The sequence below is a fragment of the Anguilla anguilla genome, chromosome 1 (assembly GCF_013347855.1).
Source record: "Anguilla anguilla isolate fAngAng1 chromosome 1, fAngAng1.pri, whole genome shotgun sequence".
Lineage (NCBI taxonomy): Eukaryota > Metazoa > Chordata > Actinopteri > Anguilliformes > Anguillidae > Anguilla > Anguilla anguilla.
The window spans coordinates 61817546-61838890 of record NC_049201.1 but is presented as its reverse complement, the minus strand read 5'-3'; the positions used below and the strand labels follow the sequence as shown (position 1 = coordinate 61838890).

The following is a 21345-nucleotide window of genomic DNA, read 5'->3' as shown; positions in this document are numbered from 1 at the left end:
TAAATTACATTTGGCAAACGCTAGACATTTGGCTAGGACGCGCAGGGAAGTCTCTGGGAAGAGGGACATCTGGGCTGCTGTGCTTGGCTTGTTGCCACCGTGACCCTGATCTGGACTTAGCGGTTAGAAAATGGATGGATGGATGGATGGTAAGCTGTGTAAGTCAATTAAATTTTCAAATGCCGAAGCAATAATCAGTGTTCTTTTATTGTAATTATGTTTAATAATCTGTACAATCAAGCAATTCACTTGCTAGTGTTAAAAATATGAAATTACAAAGAAAGATGCTTGTCTTTCACTGAATACAACTGTAAGGCTTGCCTGCTAAACAAATTACAAAGATCTCATTACTCCATGCTATTTGTAATTTGTTTTTCCTTTTGAAAGAAAAAAGTAATTAACTAATCTACAATATAAACAGTGATACAGATCTAGTGAACTAAACCAATATACATTTTATTACGTACCAGCATCTGCATTGCTTTTTTTAGTACTGCATAGAATTTTTAAAAAATTTACAAAACATTATAAAATGCAAAGACAAAACGTATGGGTTTTCAGTCTCAGATATAGTGTCAAAGATTAGTGTTCCTCAAAAGGTTCATCCACACTGATCTGGCTCACATAGCGTCTCTTCAGGTTAACTCAGAAGCACAGTTGGCTCTAGTGTTGATGACCATAGAGTCCGATGTCACTTCCAATCCAGTGTAGACTTGAACCAGTAGACTCACAGCTGTAGGAAAAAGAACCCACATTCAATTAAACACATACTGGTTTAAGCAAAAAGCAAGAATTGCTATTCTCTCCTGAGAAAATGCTCAGCTTTCACAACCTAGAGCCAAGATTCTGTTACCTGCAAGCTTTGGACTTAGTGCTGCACATGGGACATTTATACAACAGCAACTAAATCCCAGTATTCATTATTAAAGTTGTGTCTTCCATTCTGCCTGTAAGTACAGTACCATTCATTGTCATAATTCTAGTATGTACTTTATATTATATTAATTAATTGAAATCAAAAGCAGTCATTGTAAAATGATTTTGTATATTCCACATCCAGTTCCTACATTAAATATGCACTGTATGACTTGTTGTAATATAGTTCAATGTCTGTTAAAAAAAACACAAATTGTGCCTCATAGTCATTTGTACAACTTGTGTGTGAGCGTGTGTGTGTGAATGCCGTCCCATGTAGTGCAGCACTAGCATCAGCATACAGAATACAGGTAGATTTGGTGGGACAAAGTTCCACAATTCACCTCACCACAGTTGTACACTTCAGAATTAGTGCCACAGGAACACTAATGAGTGCAAAAGAAAAACAGGAAACTCCAGAGAAAGGGCAAAAAAAGTTGCACCTTTTCACCCCTTTAATCCCAGCATAGCATTCCCATGCAACCCAGACAAACAAAAACCGGCAATGTGACAAACCCCCAAACAAATTCACACATATTAGTATGGAGAAATGGAATTCCAGCTCATAAAATATAATGTTAATGAATGAGGCTCTGAACAGAACAAAGCAGAACACACTCTGATGAGACCATATTACTTACAGAGCTAAACCCTTTGTCAGACCACTGTTGAGAGGCCTAATGTTATATGAGATGTCTTGTTCTGGCAAAAACAAAACAACACAATGCGATAAGATAAAGGAATCCAATAGTAATGGTGCCAATCTTCACTGTACTGTAGGTACAACAAAGCCAAGACGTGGCTGAGCAGAGTCATGACCCCCTGTTAAATATGGTTAAGTTTAGGAAATATAACTCATCTTGACCTTGGCCTGTTTGGCCTTCATGGTCAGAAGCAGCTAATCTCTCGCTTCCAATACCAGAGGAAATATGCCTTAACCCTCTACAGCTGAGATCATAGTGCGACCACCAGGGGGCAGAATGGTTGCACACAAACAGTAAGCTTGGAACACTTACTGCTGTGATGAACTTGTTGTTCTGCGGCTGGAGGTCCTGCTCCTTCTGGAATGGGGCCGGAGAAGTGACTTGCGGGGGCGACGAAGAAGAGGAGGAAGCACACAAAAAGGGGGCGCCATCATTGGAGAAGGTTTCCATGGCGATGGTGGAGGGAATTGTGAGGCCATTGAGGCCTGTCATGCTGTCACTAGAGGTACACTGAGAAGATGTCTCTGAGCCTTCAGTGACTGAAAGAGACACAAGAGTCAATAAACATCGGTAAAGTGTGAACTGTTCAGTTTTGAACTAGAAAGTAAAAATGACATTCCACTTGCAATGCAACTGGAAGCATAACTTTACTTAAGGTTCATTGTTAAATGCTTTTTCTTAGTACACCCCAATCAGTTTTTTTTTTACAGCAGATACAACATTAAATGAGGATTGGTATGTTTTTTTATGTGAGATACACTACATAGCCAAAAGTATGTGGACACCTGACATCCAACATCTCTCATCCAAAATTACGGGCATTAATATGGAGTTGGTCCACCTTTTGCTGCCTCCACTCTTCTGGGAAGGCTTTATACTAGTTAGAGCATTGCTGCAGGGACGCTCTTCCATTCAGCCAGAAAAGCATTAGTCAGGTCGGGCACTGATTGGGCAATTAGGCCAGGTTTTCAGCTGTACTTTCCAATTGATCCCAAAGGTGTTGGATGGGGTTGAGTTCAGGGCTCTGTGCTGGCCAGTCAAGTTCTTCCACACCATTCTCGACAAAACCATTTCTATATGAACCTTGATGTGTGCCCTGGGGTATTGTCATGCTGAAACAGGAAAGGGCTTTCCCCAAACTGTTGGGGAGGCACAGAATAGTTTGGAATGTCATAATATGTTATACCATTAAGATTTGCCTTCACTGGAACTGTGGGGCCTAGCCCAAGACAAGAAAAACAGCCCCAGATCAAGAGGTGTCCAGATATTTTTGGTCACATATTGTATGTATCATATACCATTCCTTTTGACAGGCAAATATATAGTTTCAAGCTTGCCTTGGGAAGAGGCACAGAAAGAGGGATGCAGCTCATTTGAGAAATGTCTGAATTAACTCCATTAACAGAAAACAGCTCTCAATCTGGTCACTCAGGAATGGACATTCCATGATCATTCAAGAGCAGTCATTCTGTGGTCATTTACAAGCAGTCATCCTGTGGTCACTCAACAGTCATTCTGTGGTCACTCAACAACAGTCATGCTGTGGTCACTCACAAACAGTCATCCTGTGGTCACTCAAGAACAGTCATTCTGTGGTCACTCAACAACAGTCATTCTGCGATCACCAAAAAGCAGTCTTTCCGTGGTCACCCGAGAGGGGTCATGCTGTGGTCACTCACTCATGGACGGCTGACTGCTGTTGTCCTGCTCCAGCTCATCCTCTTCTATACAGTCATAGGGCCAGTGTCCAAAGGAGGGGCAGCCCGTCAGTGGGTGGGTTGGAGATGGGTACAGGTGCAAGTTGAGGGAACCCAGGAGAGAGGAGGAGGACTGGCTACTGGAGGAGGAGGTGCTACTGTTGGAGATGGTGGAGTGGGGCCTCTTGAAAGGGGTGGAGTGATCGAAGGAGGACACCGCAATGGATGCCCGAGTTCTGGACTCTGTCATTGGAAGAGCAAGGAATGTTATTAACAGGCTGAAAGAGAGGTCTAGAGAGAAGGGGTGATGAGAAATTCCCAATGGATTTCCACAAGTATCCATCAGGGCAATGCAGGCAGAAGCAGATTTTCTGTGCTGCAGATCTAAAGGCTTTTTTCAATAAAAAGCTACTGGATTGCCAGATAGCTAACCACTCAGACTAGGCAGTGGTACTTGAGTGGGTGTTTGTGTGCCCAAACCTGTGTGCCATTATTTGCTTTTAAGGCCCACGCATGAAATACTTCACAAATTTCACATCTGTATGAAATGCCTGCGATGGGGCAAGCCCAGACAACCCCCACACTAATCCCCCCCCCCCTCTGCAAAGGCAGAAGTGTCTCTCCAGACAGTCTGCCTTTCTGTGGCACAGGAAATGCCCAAACCTTCTGAAGGGGGAGGAAAACACTTCAACAAGTGTTTAAATGAAGGGAAGAACGAAAGAAAAGCTCCACTATGCTGCTTTAACCTTGATGTGAATATGAGGGCTGCACTCAACAGGGAATTAAAATCTCGCTTCGTTATCAGTGGCAGCGATCCAGATTAGCAGGTGTTGTGTAAACACCAGGCAGAGGGGAAAAAAAGCCAACACAGTCACGGGAAAGTGAAAAGGGCAAACAGAAAAGAGAGTGTGAGGGAGCAAAGGCACTGCAATGAGCGGCTTACCTGACCCTTTCATGATGTAATCGATGGCCCGGTCACTGATGGCAGCATCACTGGGTTTGATATCCATGAACGGTTTGTTGCCAATCCCCATGGAAACCATCTCCTGCATGCGCAACTCTGCAGATAACAGAAAAGAAATGATGCATTCATATATAAAGGGTGATTAAGATTATATAAAATCACCCGACCTAGTTAACTCATATGAAAGTAAAGGTTTGATAATCACAGAAGGACGCGTTTCACAAACAAGCAGTATTTCAGCACACTCACCTCGGTTCCTCAGGGCCTGCCTCCACAGGATCTTGCCGATAATGCTGGTCCAGGCTGCCTTCACCTCCCCAGAGCTGGCTTGCAGAATGAAGGTGTCTTGGGACTTTCTGCGTCGGAACCAGATCTCAAACCGTAGTCCGCTGTCACCAACATTCTCTGTCATCCCAATCTCTGCTGTCTGGAGATACACACACACACACACACAAACACAAGAATGTGAGTTTCCGCTGTCTGTGACTGTCATACATCACATTAGCAGAACACATCACATCCCAACTCAGAATGAAGTAGAGTCTAGAGTATGTTTAGGAACAGACAGAATGACTGGACATCACTGTGTTTCTCAGAATTTAGCATATGGAAGGAGAACATGTGTCAAATCAGAGGACTTTAGCTGTGTTTTCTGATTTATATTTCACCAGATAAATATTTAAAAATCCATTTGTTGGTGCTCAAACAGGTCACTGTGGTCTAACAGCCTGCGAGATGGGTGTGATTTCACAGCTGTGAGAAACATGAGGGGTACATTAATATGGCTAACTGAGAAAAGAATACGGCAGCAGCCTAACAAGCATGCTGTTGCTTTAATGAGCTTCCTGTCAGAATGATTACATCACTCAGTGGGTGGAAGGTTAAAGTTCAGATTTAATCTGGCCCCTAGTCCATTTCCTTTAAGCTCTCAGGACCTTGTAGGACTGCTTGTAGATGTAGATGTCGTATCCCCCATCAATCTTTTTGGTCTTGCTGAAGAGGATGAGGTCTTCGAACAGGAAGACATGACGGAGGTATTTCCTCCGGCCACACCAGACAATGAATTCATCCTGACACCTGAGCTGTCCCTGCTCCTTCAGGTTCACCTGCAGAAATGGGGGGTGGGGGGTTATAGGTTGTGTTCATGTGTAAAAATCTGTGGTTGTCTTGTCTGTATAAGAGCAGATTTAATAAAAGCTACATCCCCCACTACCTTCAGTGCACCACAAAATTTGAAGACTAGAATAATAGAATAATCACTGTTACATTAAAATTCCAGGTGGACAAACACTCATGCCATTGCAATCTTTATTAGTAGCAGACATCACACTGTGCTAAGGAGAATATATAATGTGTCTATGAAGTTATATCATGCAATATAACTTGTCTACACACATATATAAGGTGCACTCTATAGTTTAATTTAAAATTAACCAGAGAGGTGGATACGGCTGCCTTTGACTATGGCTGCTTTGCGTACAAGTAAAAGTTAACTGTACCCACTGTCCTACAGTTGCAGTTCCACCCTCTTACACACTGTCCTACCTCCATAACCCCACCCCCTTCCCCACTGTCTTGCCCAATAGCTGAAGCCCCTTCGGCCCTACTCACGTCACAGCCGCGGATGGCGTCCATGGCCAGCAGGTCGTTGCCGTGGCGCAGCTGGAACTTGACCATCTCCTCGGCAGTGCGCAGGTCGCTGAGCTCCTGCTCGTGGGTGTGCCCACACTCTTTTATCAGGTCCTTCAGCAGCAGAGCGTATTTGCTCATGCGCTGGATGGGCTTCAGCAGGTATGAGGCCAAGTCCATCTTGTCACCCAGCTCCACCTGCTTGTTCTGGGGGGAGGGGATGGGGCGGTGAGGATCGGAGGAATCACAAGGGGCCTGGGGCACTACAGGGGAGAGGACTCGCAAACTGAGCTTAATTGATTTCATCCGTAAGTGGACCCCTGGCATTACTGGAGGCTTTATGACAATTGCTATCATATTTAAAACTATATTATAACTGGCTAATATGAAAAAATGTAAACATTGTACAGTATATATTTGCACCTGCAGAGCAAATATAATAATAATTTGAAGATAATTGTGAGGTTCAAGCAGTGAATTTTCACACTTTTGCTGGATCTAGGTGCTTATAGAGGATTCATATTTGGCTCACCTTGAAGAAGTCATTGCCATGGCTAGCCAGAAGGTTGTCAGACTGGGGCTTGTTTTTGCTGTAGAGTGCGTACATCCCAAACTGGTCCTCCTGCGTGAAAGAACAACAGGAAGATCATGAATGGATGACTAAATAGTGGTTAATGCTACAGTAAAAGTTTATTTATTTCAGTTAGACTGGATACACTCATGGGCATTTTCACACTGAAAATAAATAATTCACAATAAATATGGTTTATAGCAATTACCATAGCAAGTACAAAGTGATTAACCGCATCCATCCACTGAGATTTTATATCTGCAGCCAATGGATAGATTTGTGGGCACACAGAGGCCTATATAAATGAAAGAACCCAAGGGTGACTCACAAACCATAGTTGACTTTCTGATTATCAGTTTAAATTTATTTAATCCTACCTGAAATAAAATTTAAAAGCCATTGAAAGTGTATTTTAATGTTCTCTAAATTTAGCTGCTACTTGCCACTCCACAGGGTTCCGACTCATGGTCACCAGCCAGATCGTAGCATGAGGTACTCACGTGTCGCAGGAAACAGCTGCTGATTGACAGGGGTGAATGGGCGGAGCTTTCCAACTCCTTCAGGAAGTAGTGGCTGTGGAAGTCGTAGAGCTTCTCCACATTGCCAAAGATGATGCTGCGCTTGCCCCGCAGGTCCTGCGGCAGGTCCAGGCGCTCCATCTCTGGGAAGTAGTTCTCAATGATGTAACCGAGCGATCGCACGTACTCCCTCTCTGTGGCAATCATCTCTTCCATGATGTGCTTAACTTTGCTGTGGAGATGCCAGATAGAAAAACAACATGACAAAAGCCCTGCACATGGAGATTTTGAAAAATGGAACTAAACTACTTCAAAGTAATTCAGGGAATGTTCAGACAGTATCAGTGCCTAAGAGCTGGTCCGTGTAACTGAGTCATTTGGCCATAGTTAGTCATTTTGCTACCTGGGAAATCATTAGTCTTCAGTTATGTCACACATACATGTCTCCTGTTCTGGAAGGGAGATTTTTTTTTACCAGTCATACAGCAAAATATGAGTCAGCACATTTTTCCAAAAACAGAAACCCTAGAAACACTTAGGGTGTAATGAGTTTAATCATTAGGCACAAGTCAGCAAAGTTAGCGCCACATACTGTAGATTAACTAATGTTACTATTTAATTTCAACCAAGTTTTGCCAGTCCATTCCATTTCACCTGCTCTGCTTCTTGGGGTCTCCCTCTGAATGCCTGCAGTGCACTCTGGGAGGCGAGGACATGCTCCGACTGCGGCCCAGTGCGGGGCTATTCCCATCGGGCCGCTGCAGCTTCTTCTCGAGGCTGACGTTGTTGGTCACCTCCAGGCCCTTGATGTAGACGCCCGTGTACCCGTGGAGGGCGAGCTCATGGGCGTGGCCGCCGTCCCGTGTGGACAGGTCGTAGCTCATGGTTTTCTTCATGATCTTTTTCAGCGGCTGCTTGCGGTGCCGGGTGGCCGGGGAGTACACCGGCTCCGACTGGCAGGAGGCGGAGGAGTCGATGGTGCAGTCGCTGTCCGTGTCCTCGTACAGGGAGGGGCACTGGCTCAGTTTGTCGCCCTCGGGGGGAAAGGGGAAGAGCGAGGAGGAGGAGGAGGAAGAGAGCGAGGGGTGGGTCTTAGTGAAGGGCCCGGCCGAGTGAGACTTGGGGTCGTCGTACTCAAACGCCGACGAGGGCCTGGTGTCCGGGGCAGCCCGCGCGGGGGGGAGGACGCAGCCCTCCCCGGCCGACTGCCCTGCAGCCTGGCCCTGCGCGCTCGCAGGCGGCTCGGGGGTCTTCGAGTCCACTGGCGATGGCGGCGCCACCTTGGCCCGGTTCAGGGCCTCGTCCAGCTGCCGGCGGGTCTGCTGGCACCGGTGCCAGAGGGTGTTCCACTGCTCCAGCTCGCGGCTGCTGCCCAGGTTCAGGACCATCTCGTTGAGGGTGCTGAAGTTCTTGGGGGAAAACTTGGTGGCCTCGCACTGGTAGTCCAGCAGGACCTGTAGCACCGTCCGAGGGATGCTGGCACCCGCACTGCTGTCCAAGTTCAGCTGCCTCAGATAGTCCTGGCAGTGCTCCGCCCACTGGTCCGCCTGCAAAGGACGAATCCAACCCTGTCACCTAGCAGCTGGGCCCAATTTGCAGTAATCATATTTAAACTGTTTTCTAATTTGCATTCAATGAAACAAAACAGGCAATTAGTTTATTTTCATTTAATGTCATTGAATTTTCATTTTTTTATTTTGGTCATATCGTAATGTGGCTAAATAATGGCGCCTGCTCAACCAAGTACCCACCAAATCTGAAAACGTCATTTCATTAATATTATTCCTAAAACCTCCAAGTACGTGGGTGAATACACATGTTAAGGGGTACAAAGTATCAAGATAGGATTTTACCGAATCATAGAACTCGTACAAGTTGAGCAGGATGTCCAGCTCACTTTTGCGCCTCTCTATGCGTCCTAGGACAGAGGTAAGGTACTGTTTGAAGTCCAAAACAGAGGAGTTTGGGACGGCCTTGGCTTCCTCGATCAGGCAAAGACCCTGTTTCTGGTGTTGCTGTGAGGGCAAACAGTATGTATTTTTATTCATTATACAGGAAGACTTAATATTTATCGTTTATATGTTACTCATTATCTGTTAGCGCTGGACGTAGCAAGTACCTTGCTCAGGGGTACAAAAGACGTTTAATTTTGCTGTAAGCACTACATGGCATTATCTGACATAGTGTTAGAGTGCATAGTGCAGCCTTTTGACTACTAAGTCAAGCTCTTTTATCACCAATCCCCTGCACCATTCCAATACACCAAAAGAAGCAGGTCATGTTGATGAAAAACTGAAATCTATTCTTAAATTTATGCAAGGTATGTGTACGTGCATATATACACGTGTTAGACAGTTATTAAGAGTAACACTCCTAGGGATTAATTTTGTACCAACAAGTTACATATGTTCTCAATATGACAGCTATCAAGAGAAATCCTACTATTCTGCAGTGAAAATCTATTCAGAGTGCAGTAATTAATTCCAGAACATGGGCTCTTGGCACTGGGCGGAGAGGACACTCACCAGAGCCTCCTCCAGGCACTGGCTCAGGCTCTCCCTCATCTGTCTGAGCATGCTGAATGAGAGACTGAGGGAGTCTAGAGGAGAGAGGTGCTTCTCTCCCTCAACACTGAACCACAGCTTTATCTGCAGGGAGGCAGAGAGGGAGGGGGAAACAGTGAAAAGAAAGTTAAGAAGACTCATAAAAAAACTGAGAATTAGCACATACAAGTACAAATGTTCCAGCCAAATGCAAGGATTGACAGAACTAAATTGCTCAATCACTCTGTACTTGATATCAGTCTGATATCAGTCAGCTCACCTGGGCACATCCCTCCTCAAACCTGCGGACTTCTAGGAGGTTCTCCAGCTGTTTCAGGGACTTGTTGGACAGGATAACCAGTTTGTGAACTTCCTCATCAACCTGGTTGTACAGTGAGCTCACCATATCGACTGCATCCCTGATGAAACAAAATTAAACATTTGTTTACTGGATACTCCAATCTAAATGTAAATGAAATGAACTGGCCCTGCGGTGGTTAACACCATCATACTCTACCATGGGAGCAGTGGTCTGGTGGCCAGGGCTGTCAATGTAAATGAGTATATTGGTCCATATTTGTTGTTGTCTTGTTGTCTTGTGTGCAGGGTGAAACAGTGGCGGCATCTGGGGCCATGTGGAATATACCACAGACTATATATGGAATATTTTAAAAATATTTTTGGAATATTTTATTAAAATCAGCCCTCAATGTGGAAATCATGTGATATTATGAAGTTACAACTGAAGAAGCCGAACACGATCATCCTGCTAAACGTTCCCTAGCTGAACCTGATTCAGTGCCTGGTGAATGCCCCTCAGTTCCAGTACCTGTAGTTCTCATTCTCGTTGGGTTCCTCCTTCCTGATACGAGCCAGCACAGTACCACCCTCCAGTCTGAGGCGGATAAGTTGCGTGTCATCCAGCACGTTCTTCATTAATCGCCTCTGCTGTTCAATCACCTCTGACACTTCCTGAGTGAGAGACAACAATACACTTCCTGAGTGAGAGACAACAAGCACAACTTTGTCAAGGTCTCAGCGCAACTTCGTCAAGTAGGTTACTGGTAGCTTGCTGCAAGCTCCTTCGTAACATGCAGGCAGAAATAAATTTAAAAAATAAAATTTTAACTGTAGATTGGATATTGTTAGCTTACAGCTGATTTAATTATTAACCAAAATGACATTAATATGAATCTAATATTTGATAACAAACACTTCCTGAGTATTATGAGACTCATAACTGAACTCAGACGGGCACCCACAATACATCACAGTCTGCTGTAGCATTAACAACATGCAAATTTGCATCAGGGAAATAGAATTTTGAATTTAAGAAACCATAACACTACAGGAAAATATAGCATTTTGACCCCAGACCAAAGTAATTACACTTGTGTAATCATAGTATGAATGTGAGTCAGGCCATTTTCAGTCCACACTGACAGTGTGTTTTCCAAAGTCACAGGTTGCCAGAGTAACTGACCTTGGTGGTTTCCAGGTTTCTCCTGGATGTCAGGGTGGCGATGGAGTTTTGGAGAGAGGTGACTGCCATGCTGCAGCTGTGGGCGAAGGGTTCGATTTTCTATGGGTGTCAAATAGAAGGGCAAAAACAGGATCAGGAAATACGCAGTCAGCTCATGAGTGAATAATAAAATGCACATTGTTCATTCATATCATCTCGGTGTTTCCCGATGCAAGTTCTTTGTCTCTTCTGGGAATATAGCTTTTTCTGAAATTCAACACAAACTAAACTCATATCATGTAAGAAATGAAAAGGTCACGTGATTTACTCAATATGTATTAACTGAAACTATTTAGATTAAGAAGCCTACAGTGTCCTGTTTAAGGATACAATTCCAAGGCCCTGTCTGGGAATTAAACCCACACCTTTCTGGTATGAAGCGCTGTAACTTGAACACTATGTTACACACTGTACAGTATGTCTAAATGACTGGTGTAAAGCAGACTCATCGGCTTGCAGTACATGTAAGCGGTCGGCTCAGTGTGTGTGCTGGTGAGTGGGTCCTTACCTGTCTGAACTGGACCCAGTGACTGTGGTCATAGTGGAAGCTTCCCTCCAGATCCCGGGTCAGCTGAGAGGAATCAATGTGCTTCAGCAGGGCCTTGAGAGAGGGCAGGAGCTCACACTGCAAAGAGAATAATCACACCTGGCCTGTGAGAACCTAGGTCAAACGCTTATTATGCATGTAAAATACATTACAATGCACAGTATTTGATTTCATTGTATTTGAAAATAGTGGTACTTGCACTTGATACTTTCATATGGAATACAAAATTACAACTTGGATTTTTACGTACAGAAAACATAGTAAACCTTCCCACATTCGCAGTTATATAAAGACTGTCAGGGTTTAGACTGCAGTAAGTATCTGTAGCAATTGTAATTTGTACCGTGTGAATGCCACATGTGAAAAATATAACTTGTTTTGAACATTACGTTTAGAAACTGGAGATCTGCTGCTGCTCTGTTTGCAGGCATTGCAGTCATTGATTATAATCCAGTTCTCTTAAAGTGATTTCTGTATCATTCTCTTGAATTAGCTCCATTTAAACAATGTAAATTAATTGGCAACATGGCAGATACTGTAAACAGACCATATGTCACTGATACATTTGCCACACAACTCCATAAATAACTATTTAACTTGATGTCTGCGGTGTCCCTGGCCTCATCAAGCTTTGATGTTGCCCCGTGACAGACAGCACCTGTAAATGACTGGGATAGCATTCGCTATCAGACATGTGGCTTCATGCAGATGCGCCTCAGACATTCAGCTTTCCAACCCACAAGGCCGACGCAACATTCCACGCGTCTCGCATCTAACCGTCGCCCAAGCTGTGGGTTTAAATGAGATGCTCTGGTGTGTTCTAATAATACACTGACATTTAAAAATATCTCCCAACGTGTTCAGTGTGGAAATTTCATTGACTTTCTACCGATGGGAGTAACAAATACTGCTGCTGAACCCTAAACACTGCGTATATAACAAGATCAATTGCGAGCAGTGAAGACGTTTATACATTATTTTCTTATAAAACAATAATTATTTACTTCCTGACCTGTATTGTGAAGTCTCTCTCAGGCTTGGAGGCTGTATCCTTGTCCACAAGCATTAGAACAGAGTAAAGTGCATTTGGTAGCAAAAGCTAGGGAAGAAAACAAATGAAAAACAAAAAAACATTGTTAACATCCCCACAGCATTTACTAAAGCAACCACACAAGAGACTTGGGACAACAGAACAAAATGTGTAAAACGAGTCATGAGAAGAATGCAGTATGATCTATACATAAAGTGGATTGTAATAGATGGATGATAGAATATCCCCCCAGACTGCATCCTCCCTGTGGTTATTGGGTAGGGAAGGACTGTGAACAGATCTCACTCATGCAAGGGGTCTCATGGACAAGAGAGCACAAGCCTTTCCTTAAGCCCCCAGGGGCAGCCCTCCTTCAAAAATGTGACAGAACTGGTTGATGAAAGCTGGGGTCTGCTTTGCCCAAGAATACAAGCGTGAAATGTACAGCAGACCCCAGAATTACACAGAGCAGCAGTGTGGCACAGTTTTGGGAACTAACAAGGTGGCTGCAGGTTCAAATACTATAGGAGGCTGTGGGCTGTAACTATAATGAAGGTGCTTCATCTGAACTACTAGAGTTGGAAAACCTACAGCTAATTACTATTATTATTGTTATTATTATAATAATTAATAATAATAATAATAATAATAATAATAATAATCAAGTATAACATTTTCTGCCGAAACCTCACCTGGATTTCTGACAAGGATGTGAAGAGTGCAGGGCTGGGTTGCTGTTTGCGTGCATCCACAAGGACTGTTAGACCCTGTTCCTGTTTGTCTTTTCTGGAATCAGAACAGAACAATTTCATGACCCACAAACGCCTGTATGGTCTTGATACGGAACACTGCTCTCAGAACATAAGAATGCTGCACCACAAATTGCACATCTTCATCACAGGGTGCCTCGGGCTGCCAAAGAATAGTATGTCATTACCTTGTAACTGTAATTTAATGTGCATGTGCAATACTGCATCCTGAAATTAATTTAAGGTTTTCAGGCAATATGTCAGTAAGTGTTTGAAAATTGACCTTAGGAGAAAGTATGTAGCTGAGTGTACCAAATGCATGTTTGATTAGATGTAAATGTTCCTCACAAGGTAGATATTAATGTTTACCATACCCATACGAAAAAGTTATATTTTTTCCAAAACAGCACCTGGGACTTTTTAAGTAATCATTGATCATTCTTTTATTGATGAGTGTTCTTTTGTCATTTTTGCAACTTAACTGAGGTAAAATCCTTCTGTTTGGCCTGAAATTCATTCCCTGGGTCTGAAAATAAGCACTGGCGAGGGGTTGACTGAGACTAGCCGGTGAAGACTCTTACCGGAGCGTGGTGTAGTAGTAGCTAAGCAGAGCGGTGAGCTCTTTGGCCGTGCAGCTCTCTCCTGTCCACACGTGACTCCGGGTACACACCTGCAGCACCGCCCTCCCGCTGCGGTCTCTGTTACCTGCGACAGAGTGTCAGTCAGGTCAGTGACTGGACACTGCGGGGGTCTTACTGATATGTCACAGTGCTGAACCTGATATCCTGCTCTGATTTCATGCAAAAAATGGAAGATTATTCTCACTGTACACTGTAATATTGTTTCTGTAGTATTTTCAATGTCAGTAAAGCATCAGGGATACCTTCATGCTGAGTGTATTAGACAAAATAAATTTACTGCAGACTTGGTTGTTGAATGACAGCAGAGTCACATTTCATTGAAAAGTGATAGTATAAACTGAGCTGCCTGTCAGTGACTGGGAGAAAATATGTGGTAACGACAGACACAGCACACTTACCTGGCAGGGTAAAGGCACCAGACTCCAGCAGATCCTGCTTCACCTCAGATGCCAGCCTGGGCAGTTGCAGGGTGCTGTCAGCAGGTGGCGCTGCAGACGCAGCAGGCTGAAGCTTAGGGGACCCATTGGTGGGCTTTGGGGACGGCGCTTCCTCTCCGCCTTGGCTGTTCCGCCTGTGATCTGCGACATTTCCATTGTCGTGTAGCCCTGCCATAGAAAGCGACATGCTAGAGTCAGCAACCAATCATCAACCCCGATACGGGTTTAGTGGCCTTGTGGTTAGAAAAGGCTTCACTAACCCTGCATTACTTCACCCATGAAGGCTACTACAGGTCCGAGGCTAAGAGAAGGTTGGTTTCATCTACATTTTTACCTATTATTGATTATGGTGGCACACTTGCATGCTTTTTCCACTTCTTTACAGGCCTTGGACAAAGTGTATTGCAGCGCATTGTTTTATCATAAATGCCACATCACTGGACTGGTTTAGCTTCACTAAATCTACATAAGGCCGTTTGCTAGCATTTCCTATTTATGAAGCCATTCTAGGAAAGCTCCCTTCTTACTAGAGCTGTATACTGAACTGAAATGTGAGTAGCTCTAATAGCTTTCAGTTTCATTCCAGCAGTTTGTTGCCTTTTAAAAATTCCTCAACCAAGCACAGAACTTAGGAAATAGGCTTTTATTTACTTTGCACCCAAAAGCTGGAATAATCTTCAGAATCTATTTCATCTGGCCACGTTAACACTGTTCTCTGATTTAACGGTTAAATTTATAACTAAACAACAACTAAGGAGTGCACCAGCTTTTAATCTTATCTGCCCACCGTACTGTATATTGCTATAGTCTGTCTTATCACTTGTTTAAGGGTCTTGTTGTTAAGATATTGTCTTTGTAGCTGTGTATATGTAAAGACTCCCTTGAAAAAAAAGATGACAATCTCTGTGGCATTATTCTCGTAAAATAAAGGATAAATAACACTAAAGGAACGGATGTACTGTAACACATTCTCATATGCAAATAACACAGAATAAGGCAGCTGTATTCTAAAACATACTGTATGTGCAGTATATACTCACCATACAACTTCCATAGGCAGACAACTGGATACTGAGCTTGATTAAAAATTATAGCAGTGTTACAATGTAAAACCAATTTGTTCAATATATAGAGTAGTAACAAGTGGACTCCATAGGTAATTTGCTATTTACTTTAGGCTTATCTGAATTGTCCTTGTATGAAGCAAAACTAAACAAAAAAGGGTGTGAAGAACACCAGGGTGTTAGTTATTTTACGTGAACAGGTGTGAATGTGATCTCAGGTATTTTAGAAAGAAATAGTTTTGTACAGTTATATATGCTCCGGAAAGATGGAAAAAGTGTCACGACAACATGATAAGGCCAATAGTCTAGGCCTAGAACAGCAGCATCTTCTGAAACTTGTGTCTTCAATTGAACCGACCCTCCCTTCTCAGCTCTTTAATAGTGTGAAAACAGACAGGGGCTCACATGCAGTATGAGTGTGCCAAAGGAAGGTCTGAGCTCCAGGTGCAGTGGCGTCTGCACAGGCTACAGGTTGCATGGCAGCCGTGTGAGAGAGTAGCACAGACACCAGCTCCAAATGAGAGAAAGGGGCAGATATAGAAATGTGGACATGTGAACCAATTCTACTTACAACCAAAAACATGTTGGATAAACGCATAGTATCAAATCTTCCTGTTAGCGCAAACACCCCAGACAACATATTCCTCTGTGCATGGTTTAAAGCCCCGGTGGCATTATGCCCAGGTCAGTCAGCGAACACTAACTGCCACTAACAGCTCAAACCTAATGAAGTGAATCTACAGTCCACTCTGTGAGTGACACTGAATATTATTTGATCATGTGATCACAAATTGATCATTTCAAGCAGTCAATCAAAGCTCATCATTAATCATTACTCAAAGATTTCTGAATAAACACATTTTTGTTTAAATAATTCATTTACCCTTCCTGGAACAGTGAATAAACACAGATATCTTGTGCAGTGACAATTTACCCAGAACACTTTGGAGTTGAACTCCGTACTTGGGGAGAACTCATTCCAGGTCGTTCATTCCCAGTTGACTGTGCAGAGCAGCAGAAGGGAGCTGGAGGTGTGGAAAGAAGCTCCGCTGTGGCTGACTCATCACTGGGGAACAGGTGTACCCTCTGACTCTCAGACGCAGGGTGGCTTGGGATGCTATTAGCGCTCATCACCGTCACCTCGCACAGCGTAGCGCAGAGATGGCCCCCTCGGGGCTGTGTAAAGGAATGCCACGGACACGCCCACACGCTGGCAGACACATCTGCGCAGCTCCTCCTCGCTCCCTGGGGCTGACCGTCAGCGGCTGCACGCCGTCCAATTTACGGTTTCTCTTTCACTCCCCCTCTCCTTCTCTTTTCTCTCTCCTCTATTTATTTCACCCCATCTCCTCCCTTCTCTGCCCCCCTTGTTGTGAGTCAGAATGCTTTCCCTCCGGGCGCAGATGCTGCAATAACAGCAGCCGGGGCGAAATCATGACGTGTTCAGCAATGTGAAGAAACAACAGAAACTGTGCAAGTCCAGACACAAATGTGAAATGAAATGATTCCTGTGCAGTTTGCAGAAGTATGAGGCTCATGCTTATGCATGTGGCAGAGAACAGAGGACCTTGTGACAAGATGGCTTCACTGTTCACGGGGAAACGGACAACAATTTCTTTCACACATGAACTCTTGTGCATTAGAACACAACACGAAGTTCTAAATAATAAATCTCTCTTGCACGTGACTCCCACTCCCACAACCGCCATCATAAAAGCTCATATTCACTCAGTTAATGTAAAAACCACTTTGAGGAATACAGTACAGGGATGGGATTAAAGTGTGAAACGGTATTGTTTGAATCATCTCCCAAAACGAAGCACAGGTGACACTTATCCTAACTTCATAATTAATATCTGCACTAATACAGATTTGGAGTAATGTCAGGATTCCAATGACTAACTGCAAATCTAAACTTTTTTTCTCCCTGCATACAGCACAAGAAAACCAGAAAACCAAAAACAAAACATTATGGAGCGTGAGCCCCCTCCCTATCTCTACCCAAATTAAGAGGAGCCATATAACGCGTCCTGCCTCGTTTCGGTCCAGGTTGTGCTCCCCCCAGCCCGGCACCATTGTCTTCCGCTAACAGCGCTTCCTGTGCCGATGTGGGACCACCGCTACTGCTTGCTATGTGCGTCTGAAACGGCCTTGTTTTCACAGGCAGTGAGAAATGCAGACCACAGCCTGTCACGCACTGCCCTCAGTGAGAGCCATATTGTCCACAGACTATATATACACTTTCTGTAGCACAGCGGTGCATTGTTACTGGGCGGCTCTGTTTCGGCCATGTCTGTCACCGTCACTTGGGCTTAGCACAACATGGATTTTGGCTAATCACTTGGAGCGACTCAAGCGAGGTGTAGTTAGAGCACAAGTAACTGCGTCGCACATCAAGTTTAGTGGAATCTCAAGCTGGGGTATTTGTTTTCAGAGTAAGGTCAGAGTCCATCTCATTCTGCTCTAAGGTTTCAGGAGAGAATGGCACTTACATAAGGGTAGATACAATATTTAAGCCTTCCTACAGAGTCCCCAGTGGCTTGGTGAGGTACAATGAGCCCCTTTGTGTGGGAGGCAAGCTATCCATCTGGGACTGGAGCAGCCCAACCCAGCCCATAATGCACCAGGCCAACAGCAATTACTGTGTGACAGAGGAATACTGTGCACAGGAACTCTCAAACTCAGCACAGAATTATACCCTCTCCACATGTGTTTATCAGGCATATCTCTTACATGTTATTCTGTCTTACCTATTCTATGCTAGCAACCCCAGGTATTCAACTGAGGAGACTGAGAGATGGACCTAGGGAACTGGACGCATGGCCTTTGTGATTAAAGAGCTGTCATTTCAGGAAATCAGCATGCATTCTCACAACTGAAAACAATGAATACTTGATGTTATGTTTTTTGTATATTTTGCCTTGTGCTTAAGTTAGGGTTGAGAATGTGACAATTATTGAAGATGAAATAATAAAGGTGCTCAAAACTTATTATTTAAGTTCATGGTTATTTCTGCTTAAACTGTTTAAGCAGGGTTACGTGGACAGGCTTAAATGGCTCTGTATCCACTGACAACAGCATCAGATCTAAGTTAACATATGCCTGCTCAGAGACTAGCCCATGACAGGGTTTGACATATTTAGCATCACTGACATTTACATGACATTTTAGGCATTCAAGGAAGCACCCTTAAGCAACTTATACACTGTATCTTACAAACTTATATTCTTTTACATACACTTTTACATTATTTCCTGATGCAATTATGTACCTTGCTCAAGGATAAGGCAGTACAGCAGTGCTCCACCAGAGAATCAAATCTACAACTGCAGGGTTACAAGCTTAACAACCTATTCATTAGGCTACACTGACACTATATTATTGCATACATATTGCATTTGAAACTGGGGGAGCTGAAATCCCTGGGGAATCACACATCGACATTTCTTGGCCAAGCTGAGTTTGTCTGTCAACGGTTTGTTAAATAAACTCCCTCATTTTTTTAACTTTCAATAGCCGGAAGGAGCCAGCTAAATGAAACAGTGGGGTTCCCTAACGTGAACTCACACTGTAAAGTCCCATTTGGCAAAACAGAAACTCTGGAAAGATAAGCAGAGATATAGAGACAGAGGCCCCTCCTGCACCACGCCTGGCCTGATGAGCCAGGATGAGGTAGTTTCCAGGGCAGGGCACTGCCCACAGTATCACACCAGCCCAAAACAAATACTACCACCCCACACAGCGACACAGTAAAGTCCACCAGGCCACATTCACACCAGTCAAAAACAAATACTACCACCCCACACAGAGACACAGTAAAATCCACCAGGCCACATTCACACCAGTCAAAAACAAATACTACCACTCCACACAGAGACACAGTAAAATCCACCAGGCCACATTCACACCAGTCAAAAACAAATACTACCACCCCACACAGCGACACAGTAAAGTCCACCAGGCCACAATTATGAGTGGTGAGTTCAAAGCTGCCAAATACAAGCGCAAATCTTCTCCTACAGCTGGTCTTTCCCCATGTGACTCCTCATAATTACACACTTGTGTATAAACTCCCAAATGAAACCTGCCTTAAACAAAGTCTATTTTTGAATCCATGTGGCTATAATATTTGGTCATATTATTCACTGAATGGGCATACGCTACAACATTTCATATAAAATGGTTGGTAAGACTGAATGATAATATGGAAAAATTGTATCAATTCTGTAAATGCAAGGCAAATTGTTTTACCTTTCAATGGTATTTAATATGAAAACTCAAATAAAATCTACAGAGACAGACCCATTGCATTGCTCACACCAAATAGCTTCAACTTAGTCACAGAGGCAAAACACAAATGCTCATCTATTTACAGGAGATAATCAACTGAAAAATTAGCTTTCCTTGTTTATAGCAGAAAGGCTCAGATTTGACTTCACAGGATCTGGCCTGAAGAAGGTGAACAAACAGCAGCAAACCCCTTTTAATGCAACAGAATGATATTTACCTGAGTCTTCTTTCAAGACGTTCCTCCTGTCAGTGCTTGGTAATCCTGCCTCTACCTCCAGCTTCCCAAACCTGAGGGAATACCCATTCAGGCTCTTCTTGGGTGACCCGCTGGTAGAGCCCCCCGAGGAAGAGCGGGCCCTGTGACCTTTGACCTGCGCAGTCTTATTTGTCCGCTCCAGGGATTTGGAACGCCTCTCTGGCCTGCTGGGCTCAGGGCTCTTGTGTCCCCGCTGCAGCGGGAGAAAGGGAACGTTTGGTCGAGATTCCTCGCCGCCCGGCAACACCTTGCTGCCCATCCTCCTGGACAGGAGGTCCCTCCTGGGGGTGCGGGCGTCCGAGGCACTGCCCGTGGGTGATGCGCAGTCTGCCCGGGGTGTGGCAGGACCTGTGCCTGGCTCCGTCCCCTCCTCCAGTATGGACTCAGAACTGGAGCCCAGATTCATGGGGTTCTGCAGCGCCTCCATGTAGGACTTCCGGAAGAGTCTGCGGGCCTCGAAGGCGGCCGAGTCGCGAGGGTGGCGCCTGCGGGGGCCCGGGTTGCTCAGATCGGTGCTGAAGGAGAGGGTCCTGGACCCGACTCCCATCCCGTCTCTATCCCCTCCCCCGTCGTCCGTCACGGCGGGCGAGGACGGGGAGCCCGTCTCTGCGCTGAGCGAGTCCCTGCTCGGGGTCAGGAGGCCCCCTGCAGGTGACGGGGAGTGCTGCATGGGGCCCGGCTCCGCCCCCCTGTGCGCGGGGGGCTCGGACGCGGCGGAGTCGGCGCCCTGCGAGTGGAGCGACTCGCGGGAGCTGCGGTGGCTGTCCAGCGTTCCCGTGGAGCCGCTGGTGCTGCAGGTGGCCAGCTGGCCCCGGAAGGCTCCGCCCCGGCGCGCCTGCATGATGGCGTCCGCGGTGCTGGTGATGAGCAGGGGGTTGACGATATTCTTCCAGGGCGTGCGGTACACGACCGTCCCGGTGGTCAGCAGGCAGTTTTGCAGAGGGTGCAGGTTGCGGTCGCGCGTCACATTCTGCAGGAAGTCAGCCGTGAAGACGCTGCCGTACATGCTCTCCTCCACTGGGACCTCGGCGATGGCCTGCCCGCTGCCCGACAGGCATTTTATCACCAGCTTAGCGGATTTGCGGCCCAGAGGAACCACCTGCAGGTAGAAGTCGCCCTGCTTCAGTCGCACCTTGTGCAGCGGGGCGAGCTGGAGCACCACCTTCTCATGAATGCACAACGGCCAGCCCTCGTGGTACAACAGCAGGCCTTTAAACCTCACCTGAGAGACACAACACAGAGGAGTGAGTCAGCCTCATACACACACA

General features: G+C 45.0%; 1 protein-coding gene across 6 annotated transcripts in view; it reads right to left on the bottom strand.

Moving 5' to 3' along the window:
- Window positions 1–182: 182 nt before the first annotated feature.
- The window catches only part of zgc:158766 (uncharacterized protein LOC100009641 homolog), a 32658-nt gene continuing 11495 nt past the window's right edge, over window positions 183–21345 (bottom strand). The window contains exons 3-24 of one of the 6 annotated variants that reach the window (XM_035434714.1): window positions 20039–21299; window positions 14429–14635; window positions 13971–14094; window positions 13333–13426; window positions 12623–12709; window positions 11572–11688; window positions 11025–11123; window positions 10371–10513; window positions 9822–9960; window positions 9524–9646; window positions 8852–9013; window positions 7653–8545; window positions 6981–7230; window positions 6442–6531; window positions 5892–6116; window positions 5216–5386; window positions 4566–4707; window positions 4260–4376; window positions 3299–3559; window positions 1932–2158; window positions 1557–1617; window positions 183–733 (exon numbers count right to left, since the gene is read on the bottom strand). In XM_035434714.1, coding sequence (XP_035290605.1) covers window positions 1573–1617; window positions 1932–2158; window positions 3299–3559; window positions 4260–4376; window positions 4566–4707; window positions 5216–5386; window positions 5892–6116; window positions 6442–6531; window positions 6981–7230; window positions 7653–8545; window positions 8852–9013; window positions 9524–9646; window positions 9822–9960; window positions 10371–10513; window positions 11025–11123; window positions 11572–11688; window positions 12623–12709; window positions 13333–13426; window positions 13971–14094; window positions 14429–14635; window positions 20039–21299 — 4977 coding nt within the window. In that variant the 3' untranslated portion in view covers window positions 183–733; window positions 1557–1572. Of the gene's footprint in view, window positions 734–1556; window positions 1618–1931; window positions 2159–3298; window positions 3560–4259; window positions 4377–4529; window positions 4708–5215; window positions 5387–5891; window positions 6117–6441; window positions 6532–6980; window positions 7231–7652; window positions 8546–8851; window positions 9014–9523; window positions 9647–9821; window positions 9961–10370; window positions 10514–11024; window positions 11124–11571; window positions 11689–12622; window positions 12710–13332; window positions 13427–13970; window positions 14095–14428; window positions 14636–20038; window positions 21300–21345 lie in introns of those variants that run through there. The other 5 variants (XM_035434704.1, XM_035434733.1, XM_035434723.1 and 2 more) reach the window with 5 other exon arrangements.